This window comes from Psittacula echo (genome assembly GCF_963264785.1).
Source record: "Psittacula echo genome assembly, chromosome: 5".
Classification (NCBI taxonomy): Eukaryota; Metazoa; Chordata; class Aves; order Psittaciformes; family Psittacidae; genus Psittacula; species Psittacula echo.
In genome coordinates, this window is record NC_137739.1 from 88,759,515 (window position 1) to 88,780,137 (window position 20,623).

The following is a 20,623-nucleotide window of genomic DNA, read 5'->3' on the forward strand; positions in this document are numbered from 1 at the left end:
TTTACAGCCCCAGCACCACAAGCTCAGTTCTTGGAGTGTGGCTGGAGTTCACCTCTCTTCGTATCAGGTGCTTAACAGAGGTGATGCCGGCACGTAGATGTTCTCTGCTGCATTGGGGATAAAACTTTGGCTCCCATCACTCAGTGGCAGAGGTAGGGCACAGAGGTAAGGCACAAGGAGACAAAGCAAAGCCTCTCCTGCATTTAGGCAGTGGGCTTTCTAATTCATGTCTTCCGGTCCTCTTTTTTGGGGAAAGCTGCATCAGAAATCAGCCTTTCCAACATAGGTTTTCTTTATAATAAGAGGGAGCAATGGCTTACGCAGGTTGTGTTTCTTTTACATAGGCAGCTAAAGCCAGATACACAGATCTATTCAAGAGTTAAATGAGGATGAATCTTATTTTGTTATAAAGAATTTCAACATTTCAGATTGTCAGCAGAATATAGTCACTAACAAATCAGCCTTTGGAATAAGTCTATTATAACACCAACTCCCTTTTAAAGCGAGCATCTTAATGCCCATGGGTTTAGGATGCTTTATCGTGCTGGAGCTCAGGAAGGTATAAATAATGAATTTAACAATGCCAATGTTATTTGTTGTGAATGATCTCAACTTGTTCAGTAAATGTGATTTTGTGACTGGAATGATCATTAAAAGCCAACGGAAAATGTGTGCAAATCATAAATGTGTAAACTGTGATTTCATTGGGACTGGGACTGTCTCTTGTTCCATGATTACATGCAATCCTAGGAGGTTCCTCTGAGGTATACTCTGACACACATTTCCTTCACAATGAAAGTGATTAAAGATCTGATTCTTTGCTTCATAATTCTGGTTAAAAATATATTGGAATATTCTAAAATGTGGCAGTTACAATGGTCGTCAATTCGAGTTAGATATGGTCCAAATCTGAGTCTCCATTTTTGATCAGTTTGATGTTTCTTTTCTTTTTGCCTCAGCAGGTAGCACCTGGTCATGGGAGGAAATCACACACAGATTGAATTCGTCCTGTTGGGAATTATAGAAAGTCTATGTGGGCAGACCACTCTTTTTGTCTTCTTTCTATTTATTTACGTTGTCACTTTGGTGGGGAATGTTGGCATTATCACATTGGTTCGAGTGTCTCCCAGCCTCCACAACCCCATGTACTTCTTCCTCACCCATTTTGCCTTCACTGACATCTGCTATTCCACAGTCATCTCCCCCAGGATGCTGGCAGACCTGTTATCAGAGGACAAAACCATTTCTTTCTCTGGCTGCATGATCCAGTTCCTCACCTTTGCTTTCTTTGTTACTATTGAGTGTCACCTCCTGGCCATGATGGCCTATGACCGGCACGTTGCTATCTGCCAGCCCCTGCTTTATGTGACCATCATCTCCAGCCGCGTCTGCTGGCAGCTGGTAGCATCATCCTACCTATTTGCCTTCCTCAGTGCCATTGTCTACACGTGGTGCACGTTTGGAGGTTCCTTCTGTGGTCCCAACCGCATCGACCACTTCTTCTGTGATGAAGTTCCTGTGCTAAAGCTCCTGTGCTCTGACACCCATAGCAGCGAGATGGTCTTCTTTGCTTTCGTCACCATCAATGTGGTGGGCACAAGCGTGGTCATTTTGCTCTCCTACATCTCTATCATCTGCACAGTGCTGAGGATGTGCTCAGCACAGAGCAGGGCCAGAGCCTTCTACACCTGCACCTCCCATTTGATGGCTGTTTCCATATTCTTTGGGACAGGATTCTTCATGTACCTGCAGCCTTCTTCTAGCCACAGGAGCCTGGATAAGGTGGCCTCCATCTTTTACACTATGGTCACCCCAATGCTCAACCCATTCATCTACAGCCTGAGGAACAAGGAGGTGAAGGGGGCTCTCCTGAAGTGCGGGAGGAGGTTCTTCAACCACTGGCAACATAAGAAAGTTCTATCATCCAGGACATGCACAGATCTTGTCAAGTGAGAAAGCCTATGGGGCACTGAAACAATGGGGAATTTCCTCTAATCCTGATGATTAGATGTAGGTTCTTCCACAGTTCCTTCACAAAAGTCAATGACAGTATTTAATGAGAAATTAGAACGCAAAATCACATATTTCTTGGAAGGAAATCAAGAGGAGACTGGGCCTCAAACTTCATTTCACTTCGTAGTCACCAGATTGTAGGAAGAAATTACCCTCAATTATCCCAGGCCTCTTTCCCTCACAGGAAACACCAATCTGCTTTACTCAGTTATAGCCTTGGTCAGTGATAAATACCAATCTTTCTTGCAAGATTCTTGACCTTGTCTCTCAGCTCCAATAAAATTCCTTACTCTTACCTGTGAGTTCTTTATTAAAGCTGCAGGGGTGGGAGGGAAGAGGAAGTGTAGTTTTACATTTGCTTGCTGAAAAAGAGTCAGAAAAAGGGTTTCAAAAGATTCATTTTATTCATTTGTGCCTTTCAAAGATAAGAAACTGATTGGAATCAAGGTCTCAAGCTGCACCTTTGAATATCAAGGGGAATCCTTCCCCAGCCTGCAGCTTCACAAGAGATTTCACTTCAAGGAAGAAATTGTAGATAATATAATTCGTAATACAGGATGATGAACTGTGCTGAGACCACCCTTTGTAAAGGACAATTTAGGCACATCAAGGGATCCTCCCATTCATTTTAAGGGGTGTTTTGCATTCATCTGAAGGGAGCGGAACATCTCACTTATGAGGAGAGGCTGCGGGAGCTGGGTCTCTTTAGCTTGGAGAAGAGGAGACTGAGGGGTGACCTCATCAATGGTTACAAATATGTAAAGGGTGAGTGTCAGAATGATGGAGCTAGGTTTTTCTCAGTGATGTCCAGTGATAAGACAAGGGGTAATGGGTGTAAACTGGAGCATAAGAGGTTCCATGTGAACATCAGGAAAAACTTCTTTACTGTGAGAGTGACAGAGCACTGGAACAGGTTGCCCAGGGGGGTTGTGGAGTCTCCTACGTTGGAGATATTCAAGGCCCAGCTGGACAAGTTCCTGTGTGATGTACTCTAGGTTACCCTGCTCTTGCAGGGGGGTCGGACTACGGACTAGATGATCTTTTGAGGTCCCTTCCAACCCTCGGAATTCTGTGATTCTGTGACCTTCTACCTAAGTGGCGAGATAAATGGAATTCCAGCTGGCAAAAAGGACTCACATCCCATGTCCATGCCCAGCTCATGCTTAAACACACCAGGAAACACCAAATAGTGTATTTCACACAAGAATTAAGCCTGTAGCTCATTTCTGAAAATGAAAGACAACCCTGAAAACTGGTAACTGAAAGCTTTCTGAGGCTCAAAGAAGCCAAAACACACTGATGGGGAAAATATCTTTCTGTTACCTGTTGTGAGTGAGAATTAACTTTTATTTGTGAAGTATATGGATGGTGAACAGTCTCTTCTGTTTGCTCTGGCAAACAGCAACTAGATAGGAGATGTTGTCTTAGGTCAGGAGGAAAGTGGATTCTATCTCTGGTGAACGAATATAATATAACTAAATATAAGAATATATCAAATGCTAAAGAGCTTGGCACCACAGAGACCTTTGATATCTGATGATTCAAATGTGGCCCATATAGACCTGAGCATATAAGACTGCCTTCTTAAATAGATAGAACTTGACCTTATCTAACTAAAAATTAGTAAGGAAATCTTATCTTTAGATAACTTATCTGGTTTATCCATTAGATAAGAAAGGGGACAGAAATAGTAGAGCAGGGACGAACATGAATGAGAGAAATGCATCTTTCCTATTAAAATAATGTACTTCAGTAAGTAATATGATTACAATTCATCTACATTGCAGGAAAAGGAAGAAGCCCCTGAAAATTAGAAGAGGTCACAGTGCAGTTTTTAAGCTATCACCTGGAGATGCCGACAGCTTTGGAAGTTATTTTTGACAGGGCTAGCAAGGAGCCAGGTGCTAATGTCAAGTGTACATCTGAAAATACCAAGATGGAGGGGAAAAAAACCTACAGGCAATAAAAGACTGTAGATAAATTAGATGGTCTGTGGTCTTGTTGCACAAACCAGTTGTAGGGAGAAAGCAAGACTTAAAAATGTTTCCAAACCAAGCCTGAAAGCCCAAGGAAGAGACTGGGGAAACCAGAGTCCTTGGTGTCAGTGAAGCTCTGGTGTCCTCTGTCACAAAACCAGCAGATAAACATCATCCCAAAGCTACTTCCAAAACAAAGTGTTGTCAATCTACTGAAGACTGAAAGTCTAATGTTGTATTTGGTAAAGGAGAATCTCTATATATAATCTCTATAAATAGAGCCAAAGGAGAATATCCTGGTGTGCAGGGACCATCCCGCATTACCTGAGCAAGAGAGGTAGGGCAGGAACAGAAGACCTGGGCCAAGTTTGACCACAGCTCCAGACCATCAAGAAAGCTGGTGATGAGGATTCAAGACTAATCCAAGTCTAAGGCACATGAAAAACAAGGAGGTGCTTGGTGACAGCCAGCATGGCTTCACTAAGGGGAAATCCTGCCTGACCAATTTGGTGGCCTTCTATGATGGGGCTACAAAACTGATGGACAGGGGCAGAGCAGTTGACATCATCTACCTGGACTTGTGCAAAGTGTTCGACACTGTCCCACATGACACCCTTGTCTCTAAATTGGAGAGACATCAATTTGATGGGTGGACCACTCGGTGGATAAAGAACTGGCTGGATGGCCGCACGCAAAGAGTTGTGGTCAATGGCTCAATGTCCGGCTGGAGACCAGTAACGAGTGGTGTCCCTCAGGGATGGGTGTTGGGACCGGTCTTGTTCAACATCTTTGTCGGTGACATGGACAGTGGGATTGAGTGCGCCCTCAGCAAGTTTGCCGATGACACCAAGCTGTGTGGTTCGGTTGATACGCCGGAGGGAAGGGATGCCATCCAGAGGGACCTCGACACGCTTGTGAGGTGGGCTGATGCCAGCCTTATGAAGTTTAAGCATGCCAAGTGCAAGGTCCTACACCTGCGTCAAAGCAATCCCAGGCACAGCTACAGGTTGGGCAAAGAAGAGATTCAGAGCAGCCCTGTGGAGAAGGACTTGGGGGTGTTGGTCGATGAGAAAATGAACATGAGCCAGCTGCAGTGTGCGCTCGCAGCCCAGAAAGCAGCCGTATCCTGGGCTGCATCAAGAGGAGTGTGACCAGCAGGTCGAAGGAGGTGATCCTGCCCCTCTACTCTGCTCTCGTGAGACCTCACTTGGAGCATTGTGTGCAGTTCTGGTGTCCTCAACATCAAAAAGACATGGAACTGTTGGAACAAGTCCAGAGGAGGCCACGAGGATGATCAGGGGACTGGAGCACCTCCTGTATGAAAATAGGCTGAGAAAGTTGGGGCTGTTCAGCCTGGAGAAGAGAAGGCTGCGTGGAGACCTCAGAGCAGCCTTCCAGTATCTGAAGGGGGCCTATAAGGATGCTGGGGATGGACTCTTCATCAGGGACTGTAGTGACAAGACAAGGGGTAATGGGTTAAAACTTACACAGGGGAAGTTTAGATTGGATATAAGGAAAAAATTCTTTACTGAGAGGGTGCTGAGGCACTGGAATGGGTTGGCCAGGGAGGTTGTGAATGCTCCATTCTTGGCAGTGTTCAAGGCCTGGTTGGATGAGGCCTTGGGTGATATGGTTTAGTGTGAGGTGTCCCTGCCCATGGCAAGGGGGTTGGAACTGGATGATCTTAAGGTTCTTTCCAACCCTGACTATTCTATGATTCTATATGCTTTAGCTCACAGCTCCATAGGACGCATGGGATCTTGCTGGACAAGACCATGAGTGAGTATTCCTGGGTAAAAACGGTCAACAAGAGATAAAGCATCACATTAGCCAAGAAGGTAAATCTTCAAGGGGAGTCATCTTTTGTTTGCCTCCTCATCTCTCTGCCCACCCCTTGTGGTACCAGATGACAAACATTAGAATCAACATATGAGGCCAGACAAGAAAATCATCAAGCTCATTGAGGAGCATCCAGCAGCAGAGGCAATTGAGAGAAGGTCCTCCAAACCTGACTGGAGCATAGGGGAAGCTGCAAGGAAGCAACAGGGCACAGCTCATCTTCTGGTCTTCCTATGGAAGAGTCTATCACTTCCATTGGCTATGGAAGAGCTGAAGTAACTCATTTTTAGGCTGGCAATGTCAGGTGAGATGAATTCCAGGTTCTATGCCTGTACTCAGCTGTGCAAACACACACTAGCACTCAATAACTGCTGCTTTCAGTAATGTGCCTAAAACCAGAGGTCCTAACACACACACACTTGTAATTAAGGATTTAAGGTGCACATCCAACCCTTCAGGGTTTGCTCATGCAAAAGAGAATACACAATGGGACAACGCTTTTACTGGTAGGACTGATGGCAATGAATCTGATCAAACTGTGTTGGGCTGTAGCAGATGGTGACTCTACATGCATTTGTCTTCAGCCTCTATCTCCAGTTTCTCTATATGAAAATCAAATTTAAGAGTCTTAATGTATGAGCAATTTAATGTGACACTGAGACTGAGAGTTCGCATTCATAGAAGTCAGGGAATGCAAGGAGGTGTTCAAAGCCAGGTTGGATGGGGCTTGGAGCAATCTGGTCTAGTTGAAGGTGTCCCTGCCTTGGATAGGGGGTTGGAACTGGGTGAGCTTTAGGGTCCTTTCTAAACCATTCCATCATTCTCTGATAAAATAGTTCAACCAAACCATAACAGTGCAGCTCTTTCCAATACAAAATTTACTCTGTTTTTCTCTTGTGTGTGTGTAGCTGTGCTTTGGTACAGAGCAATGCCAGCACCATGGAAGCCCTTCTCTTAGTCCATGCTCAAGACCCCACACTGCGGCTATGAAATAGCCACTGTGATACCTGACTCTAGTTCAGTTCCTTCACCATGGAAGAGAGGAACCACAGTTCAGTCAGCAGCTTTGTCCTCCTGGGGCTCACCACTGACCCAAAGCTGCAGCTTCTCTTGTTCATGGTGTTCACCTTAGCCTACATCACCACCCTCATGAGCAACATCACCCTCATGGTGGTGATATGCCGCAGCTCACGTCTCCACACCCCAATGTACTTCTCCATCGGCAACTTGTCCTTCCTTGACCTCTGGTATTCCTCTGTCTACACCCCCAAGATCCTTCTGAACTGCATCTCTGAGGACAAGAGCATCTCCTTTGCTGGGTGTGCTGCTCAGTTCTTTGTCTCTGGTGGCTTGGCCTGCACCGAGAGCCACCTGCTGGCAGCGATGGCCTACGACAGGTACGTGGCCATCTCCAACCCACTGCTCTATGCTGCTGCCATGTCTGAGAAGCTTTGCATAGGGCTGGTGGCCACCTCCTACCTCAGTGGCTTTGCCAACTCTACCCTCATTACCAGCTACACGTTCACCCTCAGCTTTTGTGACTCCAACGTCATCGATGACTTCTTCTGCGACCTGCTCCCACTGGTGAAGCTCTCCTGTGATGTGACAGACAGCTACCAGTCCCTCCTCTACTTCATCCTAACCTTCAACATCATCCTCCCCTCTGCACTCATCCTCATGTCCTACATCTCCATCCTGGTTGTTATCTTGAGGATGCGCTCGACCAAGGGGCAGCGCAAAGCTTTCTCCACCTCTGCCACCCACCTCACCACCATCACCCTTTACTATGGCTCCATCCTCTTCATTTGCACTCAGCCCAGCTCTTCCTATTTCCTGGAGAGGGACAAGGTGGTCTCTGTGCTTTACACCGTGGTGACTTCTATGCTGAACCCCTTCATCTACAGCCTGCGGAACCAGGAGGTGAAGGAGGCACTGAAGACACTGCTGAAGAGACAGACAGCTTCCTAACAGAAGAAACCCAAGGGTTATGGCCCCAAAGATGCACACAGCAAGAAGCTCATCGACCTTGTCTTGCTTGTGTTTTCCTTTGCTGCTTTTCACAGTACGTGCAGGAGCGTAAGCACTTCCAATCCTGAAGCGCACCATGATGGACAGGAGATGTTACTCTGCAGACAGACCTCCTCTCCTTCCCACTTCTCCCCATATACAATTTATATCTGCTATAAAATGAGATGTCAGCAGTAGCTGGGCTTGTTGCACATCACCTTCACACTGTGCTTTGTCAGCCTTACCTCCATCCCTGGACAGGTGATGGAACAACTTATTCTTGACACCATCTCTAGACATATCAAGGATGAGGGGATCATTAAGAGTAGCCAACATGGTTTTACCAAGGGGAAGTCATGTTTGACCAACCTTATAGCCTTCTATGAGGAAGTAACTAGGTGGATGGATGATGGTAGAGCGGTAGATGTGGTTTTTCTTGATTTCAGTAAGGCATTTGAAACTGTCTCCCACAGCATCCTCATAGATAAGCTAAGGAAGTGTGGGCTTGATGATCAGGTAGTGAGGTGGATCAAGAACTGATTGAAAGGAAGAAGGCAGAGGGTTGTGATCAGTGGGGCAGAATCTAGCTGGAGGTCTGTGACTGGTGGAGTCCCTCAGGGGTCGGTGCTGGGACCAGTGCTGTTTAATATTTTCATCAACTTATGATGAGGGAACTGAGTGTACTGTCAGCAAGTTCGCTGATGACACTAAACTGGGAGGAGTGGCTGACACACCAGAAGGCTGTGTTGCCATTCAGCGAGACCTGGACAGGCTGGAGAGTTGGGCAGGGAGAAACTTGATGAAATTCAACAAGGGCAAGTGTACAGTCTTGCATCTAGGGAGGAACAACTCCATGTACCAGTACAGGTTGGGGGTTGACCTGCTGGAAAGTAGTGAAGGGGAAAGGGACCTGGGGGTCCTGGTGGATAGGAGGATGACCATGAGCCAGCAACGTGCCCTTGTGGCCAAGAAGGCCAATGGCATCCTAGGGTGCATTAGAAAGGGTGTGATTAGTAGGTCAAGAGAGGTTCTCCTCCCCCTCTACTCTGCCTTGGTGAGGCCGCATCTGGAATATTGTGTCCAGTTCTGACCCCTCAGCTCAAGAAGGACAGGGACCTGCTGGAGAGAGTCCAGCGCAGAGCCACAAAGAGGATGAAGGAAGTGGAACATCTCCCTTATGAGGAGAGGCTGCGGGAGCTGGGTCTCTTTAGCTTAGAGAAGAGGAGACTGAGGGGCGACCTCATCAATGGTTACAAATATGTAAAGGTGAGTGTCAGGATGATGGAGCTAGGTTTTTCTCAGTGATGTCCAGTGATAGGACAAGGGGTAATGGGTGTAAACTGGAGCATAAGAGGTTCCATGTGAACATCAGGAAAAACTTCTTTACTGTGAGAGTGACAGAGCACTGGAACAGGTTGCCCAGGGGGGTCGTGGAGTCTCCTACGTTGGAGATATTCAAGGCCCAGCTGGACAAGTTCCTGTGTGATGTACTCTAGGTTACCCTGCTCTTGCAGGGGGGTTAGATTAGATGAGCTTTTGAGGTCCCTTTCAACCCTTGCGATTCCGTGATTCTGTGATTCATTACTTAAGCCCAAACCAGGAGCTTCATGTGTCACAGAATCATTGAGTGGTTTGGGTTCGAAAGTACCTTAAGATCATCCAGTCCCAGCCCCCTGCCACGGGCAGTGACACTTTCCACTAGAGCAGCTTGCTCCAAGCCCCTGTGTCCAACCTGGCCTTGAACACTTCCAGGGATGGAGCGTTTACCACTGCTTTGGGCAACCAGAAGTCATGAAATAACGTGTGTCTGTTCCTGAGCTCACCAGTTATTTCTTCATGATGATGTATTGAACCACACAGACATAATTCCGTAGTCCTAGACCGTTATACCAATGAAACATACACATGAGTACGGGTAGAGCGGGTCAGATTGGTTGAACCCATGTCAAGAAGCACACAGGTATCTGGGATTGAGTTCAGTTGCCCGAACATTGACTATTAACACCCTGGAGATGCCCCTGGGGCTCCATCTGAGCTTTCAGATGCTGCTCTAGAATGACCCAACCCTTCTGAAGCTTGCATGATGTACATGTCAAGTGCATGGCAATGTCCTTGGCCTTTCAGGACAGAGCAAATGGCACCACATTTCTATAGGAGGGCAACCAAACCTGAACTGGAGCATTTCACTGCATCTGTCTCCTTCCCTGCAACTTAAGTGATAGTTTCCACCATCACTTATAGGGAAATATGCAAAAAAAAAGTGGTTTCTTAGTTCTTAAATTATCTTTTTTTTTTTATCTTCATAAACTTTTAGTCCAACTGAAAGTAAAACTAAAATAAAGCTTTTAAGACTGTTGGGAGGAGGGATAAGGAGATAAGGCCTTCAGATACTGACTGGAATTAGTTTAATCCAGAGAAAGGTGTTCCGAGATGCATATACCATGGACAGAGGGTCCATGGTACAAGTCCTTCTGATGTTCAGACCTGCTCTGGAACACATCCATCCTCACCAACTCTCCTAGGATGTGATAAAACATCCTTTTATTCCCATCCGTTCTAGAAGGGACCTGACTATCTCATAACTAGACAATGAATTTTAGATGTTGAGTCAGGTGACCCCATTCCCATGCTTATTCTCCAATCCCAAATTCATAATGGTGTGAAAACCACATTTATGAAAGCCAGTCAGACATGGAGGATGGATGTAGTGGACTTCGACTTCCCTCACAGCTTAAGAGACACAAGCAAATCCATCCCAAGGCAATTAATAACAAGAAATTCAAGGTTTGAACTGTCCTTGAGGAGGTCCAAAAGTAAAGAGAAATGCAGTGACCTCCTCCAACTCCCTTTAGTAGGGGTCAAAAGCAGGAAGGGAGAAAGCACCCCATTAGCAAGAACCACATTATCTGCACATGTCACAAAGACAAGGATGTCTCTTTAAAGAGAGAGTATGACCAAGCTTGTATGGGCACAGAAAGCCCTCCAGCAGGCCCCAGATCCAGGCTTTCACAATACAAGCAGTCACAGCTATTTCCATCACAAGTGATGCTGCTCACTTTCCCAAAGCAAGAAACAGGCCCTTGGGGACCAACCACCCTTCTAGGAGTCATCAGCTTTAACAAGACCTTCTGGGGTTTACCAAGGAAGTTCCCTGGTCATCTTGAGAGCTTCTCAGGAGACTTGGATGTGACTTCCATCATTCTTCATAACAAGCCATCAGAGATTAATTAGCTGGGGATAACAAGAAAGAAACTTTCTTCTTTGTTAACGAAGTTCACTTCTGCAGCTGCCTTGCTTGACAGAGATGGCTCATGACCAAAGCCAGTGAGTTGGAGGGTCAGTGTGTTGGCATGTTTGTGTATTAAAGGACAATTTCATGGGCCTGGATCATAGAATCCCAGACTGGTTTGTGTTGGAAGGGAGCTTAAAGCTCATCCAGTTCCAACCACTGCCACAGGCAGGGACACCTTCCACTGGAGCAGCTTGCTCCAAGCCCCTGTGTCCAACCTGGCCTTGAACACTGCCAGGGATGGGGCAGCCACAGCTTCTCTGGGCACCCTGTGCCAGCGCCTCAGCACCCTCACAGGGAAGAGCTTCTGCCTAAGAGCTCATCTCAGTCTCCCCTCTGGCAGGTTAAAGCCTTCATGGGGTTTATGGGGAACCTCCTTCTACAGCCAAACATGAAAGAAATGTGCATGTAACACGAATTCCACCAGAGATCAGCCAGATCCCCTGGCAGTGCACACTGGGAGCAAACCCCCACAATCTGGGCATCATTTGGGGTTCCAACCCCTTCCACAGCCACATCCTATCCTTTCCTTCTCTCTCCAGCAGTAAAAACATTCACAGGAGCTGCAGGACACGGTGCGATGCTGCGGATGAGCCCCCTCCATCCTCCTCCCTCTGTCAGCTCTGCCTCTCCCACCTCCTCATCTCCCTGCTCAATACCAGCCCTGCAGCCATAGCCCAGCTGACAGCGGGAGATGGATGGAACCGAGCTGGCTCCACAGAGCATGGGATATGTGTATGGATGTGTAGGGATGTGATGGACACAAGGGGGTGCGTGCGGAGATGGTCCCTCCTTGCTTTGCATCAGTCCTGGTCCCAAATCCTTGCACTGCTCACACAGCCCCCGTGGCCACCCTGCAGCCCATGGGGGGCAGAGGGTCTCCTCTCCACTATGATGGCCATAAGAAGGATTTAAGCCCTGATCACAAAGAAGTGAAAGCTGATTCACAGTTTGATCCAGCTGCATGCAGAGCAGGGAGGGATTTCAGCCCTTGTCCAGTGCCTCCATCACCAGGGTACCACCAGGGGCAGAAGCCATCAGCATCCCTATGAGAATGTCCCACGTTTCCTACAGAGCCGCAGCATCCTTCATCCCGCCCCATGGTGTGCAGTGAGGTGGTGGGGTTGCAGTTTGAAGGGGACTATGGAGCAGCCCCTTCGCACTCTGCCCCTTGCAGCCTTTACCCTGTGTCAATGATCTCACTACACACATCCCTTATCCCAGCGGCAACAGCCTCTCCACATCCATCTCCTGCTGTCAGGCTGGGATTGAGCATGGAGATGGGAGGTGTGGGACAAGATGGGAGGTTCTGGGTGCCAGCACAGAGACAGGACCAGCATTTGGGATGGGTGCAAGGGAAGAGGGGTCCACCTTCCACATTTCTCTTCCCTATTCCAGAGCTTTGCAGGAGTCTCCACAACACTGTGGATGCTTCACCATCTCCTTGTGCTTTTCAATTTCAGGTGTTGATGGCTGAGCTGATGGTACCCAGAGGGGCTTTGACCAGGGGAGGCAGTCAGAGCAACCCCTATGTCCTTTCAATGAGATGTATGACATCACACCTTCCTTCCTTCACAGTATCCCAGTATCACAGTATGTTAGAGATTGGAAGGGACCTCAAAAGATCATCTAGTCTAATCCCCCTGCCAGAGCAGGAACACCTGGATAAGGTCACACAGGAATGTGTCCAGGCGGGTTTTGAATGTTTCCAGAGAAGGAGACTCCACAACCCCCCTGGGCAGCCTGTTCCAGTGTTCCGTCACCCTCACTGAGAAGAAGTTTCTTCTCAAGTTTAAGTGGAACCTCTTGTGTTCCAGTTTGTACCCATTACCCCTTGTCTTATCATTGTTTGCCATTGAGAAGAGCCTGGCTCCATCCTCATGACACTCCCCCTTTATATATTTATATACACTAATAAGGTCCCCCCACAGTCTCCTCTTCTCCAAACTATAGAGACCCAGCTCCCTCAGCCTTTCCTCATAAGGGAGATGCTCCACTCCCTTAATCATCTTAGTTGCCCTGCGCTGGACTCTCTCCAGCAGGTCCCTGTCCTTCTTGAACTGAGGGGCCCAGAACTGGACACAATATTCCAGATGCGGTCTCACCAGGGCAGAGTAGAGGGGAAGGAGGACCTCTCTCGACCTACTGACCACCCCCCTTCTAATACACCCCAGGATGCCATTGGCCTTCTTGGCCACAAGGGCACGTTGCTGGCTCATGGTCATCCTGCCATCCACTAGGACCCCCAGGTCCCTCTCCCCTACACTACTCTCTAACAGGTCGTTCCTCAACCTATATTGGAACCTGGGGTTGTTCCTGCCCAGATGCAGGACTCTACACTTTCCCTTGTTATATTTCATCAAGTTTCTCCCTGCCCAACTCTCCAGCCTGTCCAGGTCCCGCTGGATGGCAGCACAGCCTTCTGGCATGTCAGCCACTCCTCCCAGCTTAGTGTCATCAGCAAACTTGCTGACAGTACACTCAATTCCCTCATCTAAATCATTGATGAATATATTAAATAATACTGGTCCCAGTACTGACCCTTGAGGCACTCCACTAGATACAGGCCTCCAACTGGACTCCGCCCCATAGACTACAACTCTCTGGCTTCTGTCCTTCAGCCAGTTCGCAGTCCACCTCACTACCTGATCATCCAGACCACACTTCCTCAATTTAGCTATGAGGATGCTGTGGGAGACTGTGTCAAATGCTTTGCTGAAGTCAAGGTAGACCACATCCACTGCTCTGCCATCATCCATCCACAATGTTATTTCCTCATAAAAGGCTATGAGGTTGGTCAAGCATGACTTCCCCTTGGTAAAGCCATGTTGACTGCCCCTCATAACCCTCTTATCCTTGACATGCCTTAAGATGGCACCAAGGATAAGGTGCTCCATCACTTTCCCAGGGATGGAGGTGAGGCTGACCGGTCTATAGTTACCCAGGTCCTCCTTCTTGCCCTTTTTGAAGACTGGAGTGACATTTGCTTTCCTCCAGTCCTCAGGCACTTCACCCATTTCCCAAGACTTGGTAAAGATGATGGAGGGTGGTCTAGCAATGACTTCCGCCAGTTCCCTCAGCACCCGCGGGTGCATCCCATCTGGACCCATGGATTTATGGATGTCCAGATTGCTCAACTGGTCCCTAACCCATTCCTCATCGACTAAGGCAAACCGCTCCAGTGACCTGACTTCATCTGAGGTCTCAGGAGTACAGGGCTCTTCAGGACTGCCTCCGGCAGAGTAGACTGAGACAAAGAAGGCATTCAATAACTCTGCCATCTCAGTATCTTCTGTCACCAGGGCACCCATCCCATTCACGAGTGGGCCTACCTTGCCTCTGGTGTTAGTTTTATCAGCTATGTATTTGAAAAAGCTCTTTCTGTTGTCCTTGACCCCTCTGGCCAGATTTAATTCTAAGGAGGCCAAAGAAACCAAGAGGAGAAGGAACCTCAAACTTCATTTCAATTCACAGTCACCAACCTGGAGGAAGAAATTGTCCTCAATTATCCCAGTCTTCTTTTCTTCACAGGAAACACCAATCAGCTTCATTGAGTTACAACTTTTGTCACTGATAAAGATGTCTTTTTCTTGCAAGATTCTTCACCTTGTCCCTCAGCTCCAATAAAATTCCTCAGTCTTACCTACGTGTTCTTTCTTAAAGCTGCTGGGGTGGGAGGGAAGAGGAAGTGTAGTTTTACATTTGCTTGCTAAAAAAGAGTAAGATGAAAGGTTTCAAAAGATTCATTGCATTTGTTTGTGCCTTTCCAAGAGAAGAAGGCGGGGGGAATCCAGATCTCAAGCTGCACCTTTGAATGTCAAGGGGAATCCCTCCCCAGGCTGCAGCTTCACAGGAGATTTCTCCTAAAGGAAGAAATTGTAGGTATATAATTTGTAATACAGGATGATGAACTATGCTGAGACCACCCAGTATTGAGGACAATTTAGGCACATCAAGGGATCCTTCCATTCATTTTAAAGGGTGTTTTATGTTCATCTGAATTGCCATTTACTTAAATGGTGAGATAAATTGAATTCCACTTGGAGATAAGCACCCACATCCCATCTCCATGCCCAGCTCATGTTGGGGGAAATCAAATGGTGGATTTCATATAAAAGTTAAGCATGTGTCTAGTTTCTGTAGATGAAAGACAATCCTGAACACAGAATCGATGGTAACTGAGAGCTGTCTGGGTGTCCAGCCAAAACACTGGGGTGAGAAAATCTTTCCTTTACCTGTTTTGAGTGGGAATTAACTTGTGTTTGTAAAGTATATGGATGTTGAACAGTGTCTCTTTTGTGTGCTCTGGCATACAGCAACTTGATAGGAGATGTCTTACGTCAGGGGAAAGGTGGCTTCTATCTTTGTGAATGAATGACCTAGAATCGATATAATTAAATGCTAAAGAGCTTGACAGCACAGAGACCTTCGGTATCAGATTCAAATGTGGCCCATATAGATATGAGCATTTAAGACTGTATTCTTAAATAGAAAGAATTTGGCCTTATCTAGCTAAAAATTAGTTAGCAGAGCTTATCTTTAGATAACTCATCTGGCTTTATCCTTTAGATTAGAAAAGGGACAGAAATCACAGTGCAGGGCCTAACATAAATGAGAGAAATGCATCTTTCTTCTTAAAATAATGTACTTCATTAAACAATACCATTACAATTCCTGTACTTCACAGGAAAAGGAAGAAGCCCCTGAAAATGAGAAGAGGTCATAACGCAGGTTTTAAGCTATCACCTGGGGATGCTGACAGCTGTGGAATAGCTTGTTGGAAGGTCTAGCAAGGAGCCAGGTGCTAATATCAAGTGTAAATGTGAAAAGACCAAGATGGAGGGGAAAAAAACTATAGGCAATAAAAGTGTCTTGTTGCACAAACCAGTCATAGGAAGAAAGTAAGACTTAGAAATGGTTCCAAACCAAGCCTGAAAGCCCAAGGAAGAGACTGGGGAAACCAAAGTCTCTGGTGCCTGTGAAGCTCTGGTGTTCTCTGTCACAAAAACAGTAGGTAAACATCATCCCAAAGCTACTTCAAAAACAAAGTGTTGCAAATCTGCTGAAGAATAAAAGTCTAATGTTGTACTTGGTAAAGGAGAAGGCATTAAGCAAAAGATATTAAAACTTGAATGTAAGGATCAATTTATTACTCTACTTCCATCATTGAGAAGGCTATCTCTTAATTTGCCCATGTAGGGACATGTTCCAGATAAAGGACTGCCAGAGCAGTGAGCACTGGCTGGGCTGTTGCATGCAGAGGGTGATGGGTTCTAGTCTGCAGGAGCCTGAGGACTGCCACAGTGGTTTGTCTCTAGAATCCCTATAAACAGAGCCAAAGGAGAACACCCTGGTGTGCAGGCACCATCCCACAATACCTGAGCAAGAGAAGTAGGGCAGGAACAGAGACCAGGGCCAAGTTCAGCCAAGACTCCAGGCAGAAGGAAAGTTGGTGACAATGAACCAGGTCCAAGACCAAAAGAGGTCAATACAGAAGACCTAAACAACCTGCTCAGAATCAGGTTCAGCAATGGCAGGGAGATCCATTAGCAAGCCTAACTCATAGAATCATAGAACAGTTAGGGTTGGAAAGGACCTTAAGATCATCCAGTTCCAACACCCCTGCCATGGGCAGGGACACCTCACACTAAACCATGGCACCCAAGGCCTCATCCAGCCTGGCCTTGAACACCACCAAGGATGGAGCACTCACAACTTCCTTGCCAACCCATTCCAGTGCCTCACCAACCTCACAGTAAAGAATTTCTTCCTTTGGCATCAGCCCACCTCACAAGCGTGTCGAGGTCCCTCTGGATGGCATCCCTTCCCTCCGGCGTATCAACCGAACCACACAGCTTGGTGTCATCGGCAAACTTGCTGAGGGCGCACTCAATCCCACTGTCCATGTCACCGACAAAGATCTTGAACAAGACCGGTCCCAACACCGATCCCTGAGGGACACCACTCGTTACCGGTCTCCAGCCAGACATCGAGCCATTGACCACAACTCTTTGCGTGCGGCCATCCAGCCAGTTCTTTATCCACCGAGTGGTCCACCCAACAAATTGATGTCTCTCCAATGTAGAGACAAGGATGTTGTGTGGGACAGTGTCGAACGCTTTGCACAAGTCCAGGTAGATGATGTCAACTGCTCTGCCCCTGTCCATCAGTTTCGTATCCCCATCATAGAAGGCCACCAAATTGGTCAGGCAGGATTTCCCCTTAGTGAAGCCATGCTGGCTGTCACCAACCACCTCCTTGTTTTTCATGTGCCTTAGCATGCCTTCCAGGAGAATCTGCTCCAAGATTTTGCCAGGCACAGAGGTGAGACTGACTAGTCTGTAATTCCCTGGGTCATCCATTTTCCCCTTTTTAAAAACAGGGGTTATATTTCCCTTTTTCCAGTCATCGAGAACTTCACCTGACTGCCATGATTTTTCAAATATGATGGCCAGTGGCTTAGCAACTTCATTCGCCAGCTCCTTCAGGACCCGCAGATGGATTTCGTCAGGTCCCATGGACTTGTGTACCTTTAGGTTTTTAAGATGGTCTCGAACCAGATCCTCTCCTACAGTGGGCCTGGGGTCTTCATTCTTACAGTCCCTGCATCTGCCTTCCAAGACTTGGGTGGTGCGGTCAGAGCCTTTGCCAGTGAAGACCGAGGCAAAGAAGTCATTAAGAACCTCAGCCTTCTCCAAATCCCAGGTAGCCAGTTCTCCCGATAGCTTCCAGAGGGGGCCTACTTTGTCCCTAGTCTGTCTTTTATTCGCTACATACCTATAGAATCCCTTCCTGTTATCTTTAGCATCCCTAGCCAAGTTCAATTCTAACTGGGCCTTAGCTTTCCTTACCTGGTCCCTAGCTTCCCAGACAACATCCCTGTATTCTTCCCAGGCCGCCTGTCCCTGCTTCCACCTTCTATAAGCCTCTTTTTTCCTTTGAGTGTTCCTGAGCAGCTCCTTATCCATCCACGGAGGTCTCCTGGCCCTCCTGCTGCACTTCCTTCTAGTTGGGATGCAACACTCCTGAGCTTGTAGTAGGTGATCCTTGAGTATCAACCAACAGTCTTGGGCCCCCCTGCCCTCTAGGGCTGTATCCCATGGAACCTTACTAAGCAGGTTCCTGAAGAAGCCAAAGTCTGCTCTCTTGAAGTCCAGGGCAGTGAGCTTGCTGCACACTCTTCTCACTGTCCTGAGGATCTCAAATTCGACCATCTTGTGGTCGCTGCAACCAAGGCTGCCCTGGAGCGTCACATTTCCAACGAGCCCTTCCCTGTTGGTGAGCACGAGGTCAAGCATGGCACCTCTCCTTGTCGGCTCCTCTATTACTTGCAGAAGGAAGTTGTCTTCCATACAATCGAGGAACTTCCTGGATTGCTTGTGCCAGGCCGTACCTTTACTCCAAAAGATGTCAGGGTGGTTGAAGTCCCCCATGAGAACAAGGGCCTGCAAGTGTGAGGCTATTCCTATCTGCCTATAGAGCACTTCATCCACAGATTCCTCTTGATCAGGCAGTCTGTAACAGATCCCCACAGTGATGTCCCCCATCGCTGTTCTCCCTTTCACCCTGACCCACAAACTCTCTGTCGACTGCTCACCCATCCCCAGACAGAGTTCCATACTTTCCAGCCTATCCCTAACATAAATAGCAACTCCCCCTCCCAGCCTGCCAGGTCTGTCTTTTCTAAATAGCCTGTAACCTTCCATTCCAACACTCCAGTTGTAGGAGCCATCCCACCTTGCTTCTGTGATGCCTACTATATCATACTCTCGCAGTCGTGCACACATCTCTAATTCCTCTTGTTTGTTCCCCATGCTACGGGCGTTTGTATAGAGGCATCTGAGCCGAGTTCCAAATGAGGCCGGCTCATTGGCTGGAGCGGCTGGAATATCTCTGCATCGCTCCAAGCATTTATTATAGGTGCTGGCAACTGACTGGGTGTGATGGGATGAAACAATGCCCCCCTTCCCCAATACATCTAATTTAAAGCAACCTTGACAAGTCTGGTCACCATGAGATGATTCCACAGGTGTGCGTAACTCCTCCTAAACTGGAAATGAAAACTCCTGCAATAAAGGTCAAGCTCCCTGGCCTGAGCTTAAATAGAGATGGGGTCAAATAAGCAGAAGGTGGAGAGGTAGCCCCACCTGAGGCTGCTCAGGGGGATAAAAGCCTATTAGTTTACACTGGGAAAACTGAAAATGCCCATTTCTCACCCTTGAGTACAGTGAAAGACCAGAGTCATAAGCTCAGTTGTTGGACATCCAGGCACTAAATCATAGAATCATAGAATAGTTGGGGATGGAAAACTGGGTTCTCAAGTGTCCATACAGGAACATCAGCAGCTCAGAGATGGAGTCACTTGTGTTCCATGTCCAATTTGGGGACCCTCTGCAAGATCTGAAACGGCTCTAAAACCCATTCTCATTGTGTCAGCAAGTTCAGACCAAAACCTTTGCATGGTCCACAAGTATGTCAGAAATATCCTATGAGCTGCTCATCACTGCTACTGTAGTAGCTGTGCTCAGGGATGGCTCATTCACACCATGCCTCAGATGCCCAAACACCACAATGCCTTTCAGAGGTGATTTCACACCCTTTGCTTTTCCTTCTCTTTGTTTTCCTCTGGGAAAGCATGAGCAGCCCTGGAGGCTTCCTCCCAGGAGAGCACATGCAACTGTATTTACAGCCCCAGCACCACAAGCTCAGCTCTTGGAGTCTGGCAGGAGCTCACCTCTCTTCACATCAGGTGCTTAACAGACGTGATGATGACACATAGATGTTCTCTGCTGCACTGGGGATAAACCTTTGGCTCCCATCACTCTGTGGCAGAGGGAAGGCACAGGAGGTAACACCAACACAAAGCACAGCCTCACCTGCATTGAGGCACTGGGCTTGCTTCTGCATGTTCTCGCTTCCTCTTTGAGAAAGCTGTCAGAAAACAGCCTTACCAATGTGTGTTTTCTTTATAAGAGGAAGCAATGTCTAATGCAAGTTGTGTTTCTTTTACATAGGCAGCTAAAGCAAGATGCGCTGATTTATTCAAGAGTTAAATGAGGATGAATCTTATTCTGTTATAAAGAAATGCAACATTTCAGATTGTCAGCAGAATATAATCACTAACAAATAAGCCTTTGGAATCAGCCTGTTATAACAGAAATTCCTCTTTAAGGCAATAAACTTAATGCCCATAGGTTTAGGATGCTACAATGTGCTGGAGCTCAGAAGGGTATAAACCATGTATTTACCAACGTCAGTGTTATTTGTCATGAATGATCTCAAATAGTTTGGTAAATGTGATTCGGTGACTGGAATGATAATCAAAAGCCAAGGGAAAATATCTGGAGGTCATGCATGTGTATGATGGGATTTCACTGGGACTGGGACTTTCTCTTGCTCCAGGTTTACATTCACTGCTATGAGCTCCCTTTGAGGTGTCTTCTGACACAAATTTCCTTCAAATTGAAAGTGAATATAGGTCTGATTCTTTGCTCAAACC

General features: G+C 47.1%; 2 protein-coding genes across 2 annotated transcripts; both read left to right on the plus strand.

Annotated features, from left to right (window-relative positions):
• Nucleotides 1–975: 975 nt before the first annotated feature.
• Nucleotides 976–1,953, plus strand: LOC308221388 (olfactory receptor 5AP2-like; the record flags this gene model as incomplete). Its single annotated transcript, XM_080618371.1, has 1 exon — nt 976–1,953. One exon carries the CDS (start codon nt 976–978, stop codon nt 1,951–1,953), a length of 978 nt encoding a protein of 325 aa, XP_080474497.1.
• A 4,907-nt stretch (nt 1,954–6,860) lies between these two features.
• On the plus strand, nt 6,861–7,796 carry LOC308221389 (olfactory receptor 9G19-like; the record flags this gene model as incomplete). Its single annotated transcript, XM_080618372.1, has 1 exon — nt 6,861–7,796. One exon carries the CDS (start codon nt 6,861–6,863, stop codon nt 7,794–7,796), a length of 936 nt encoding a protein of 311 aa, XP_080474498.1.
• Between the last annotated feature and the right edge of the window lie 12,827 nt (nt 7,797–20,623).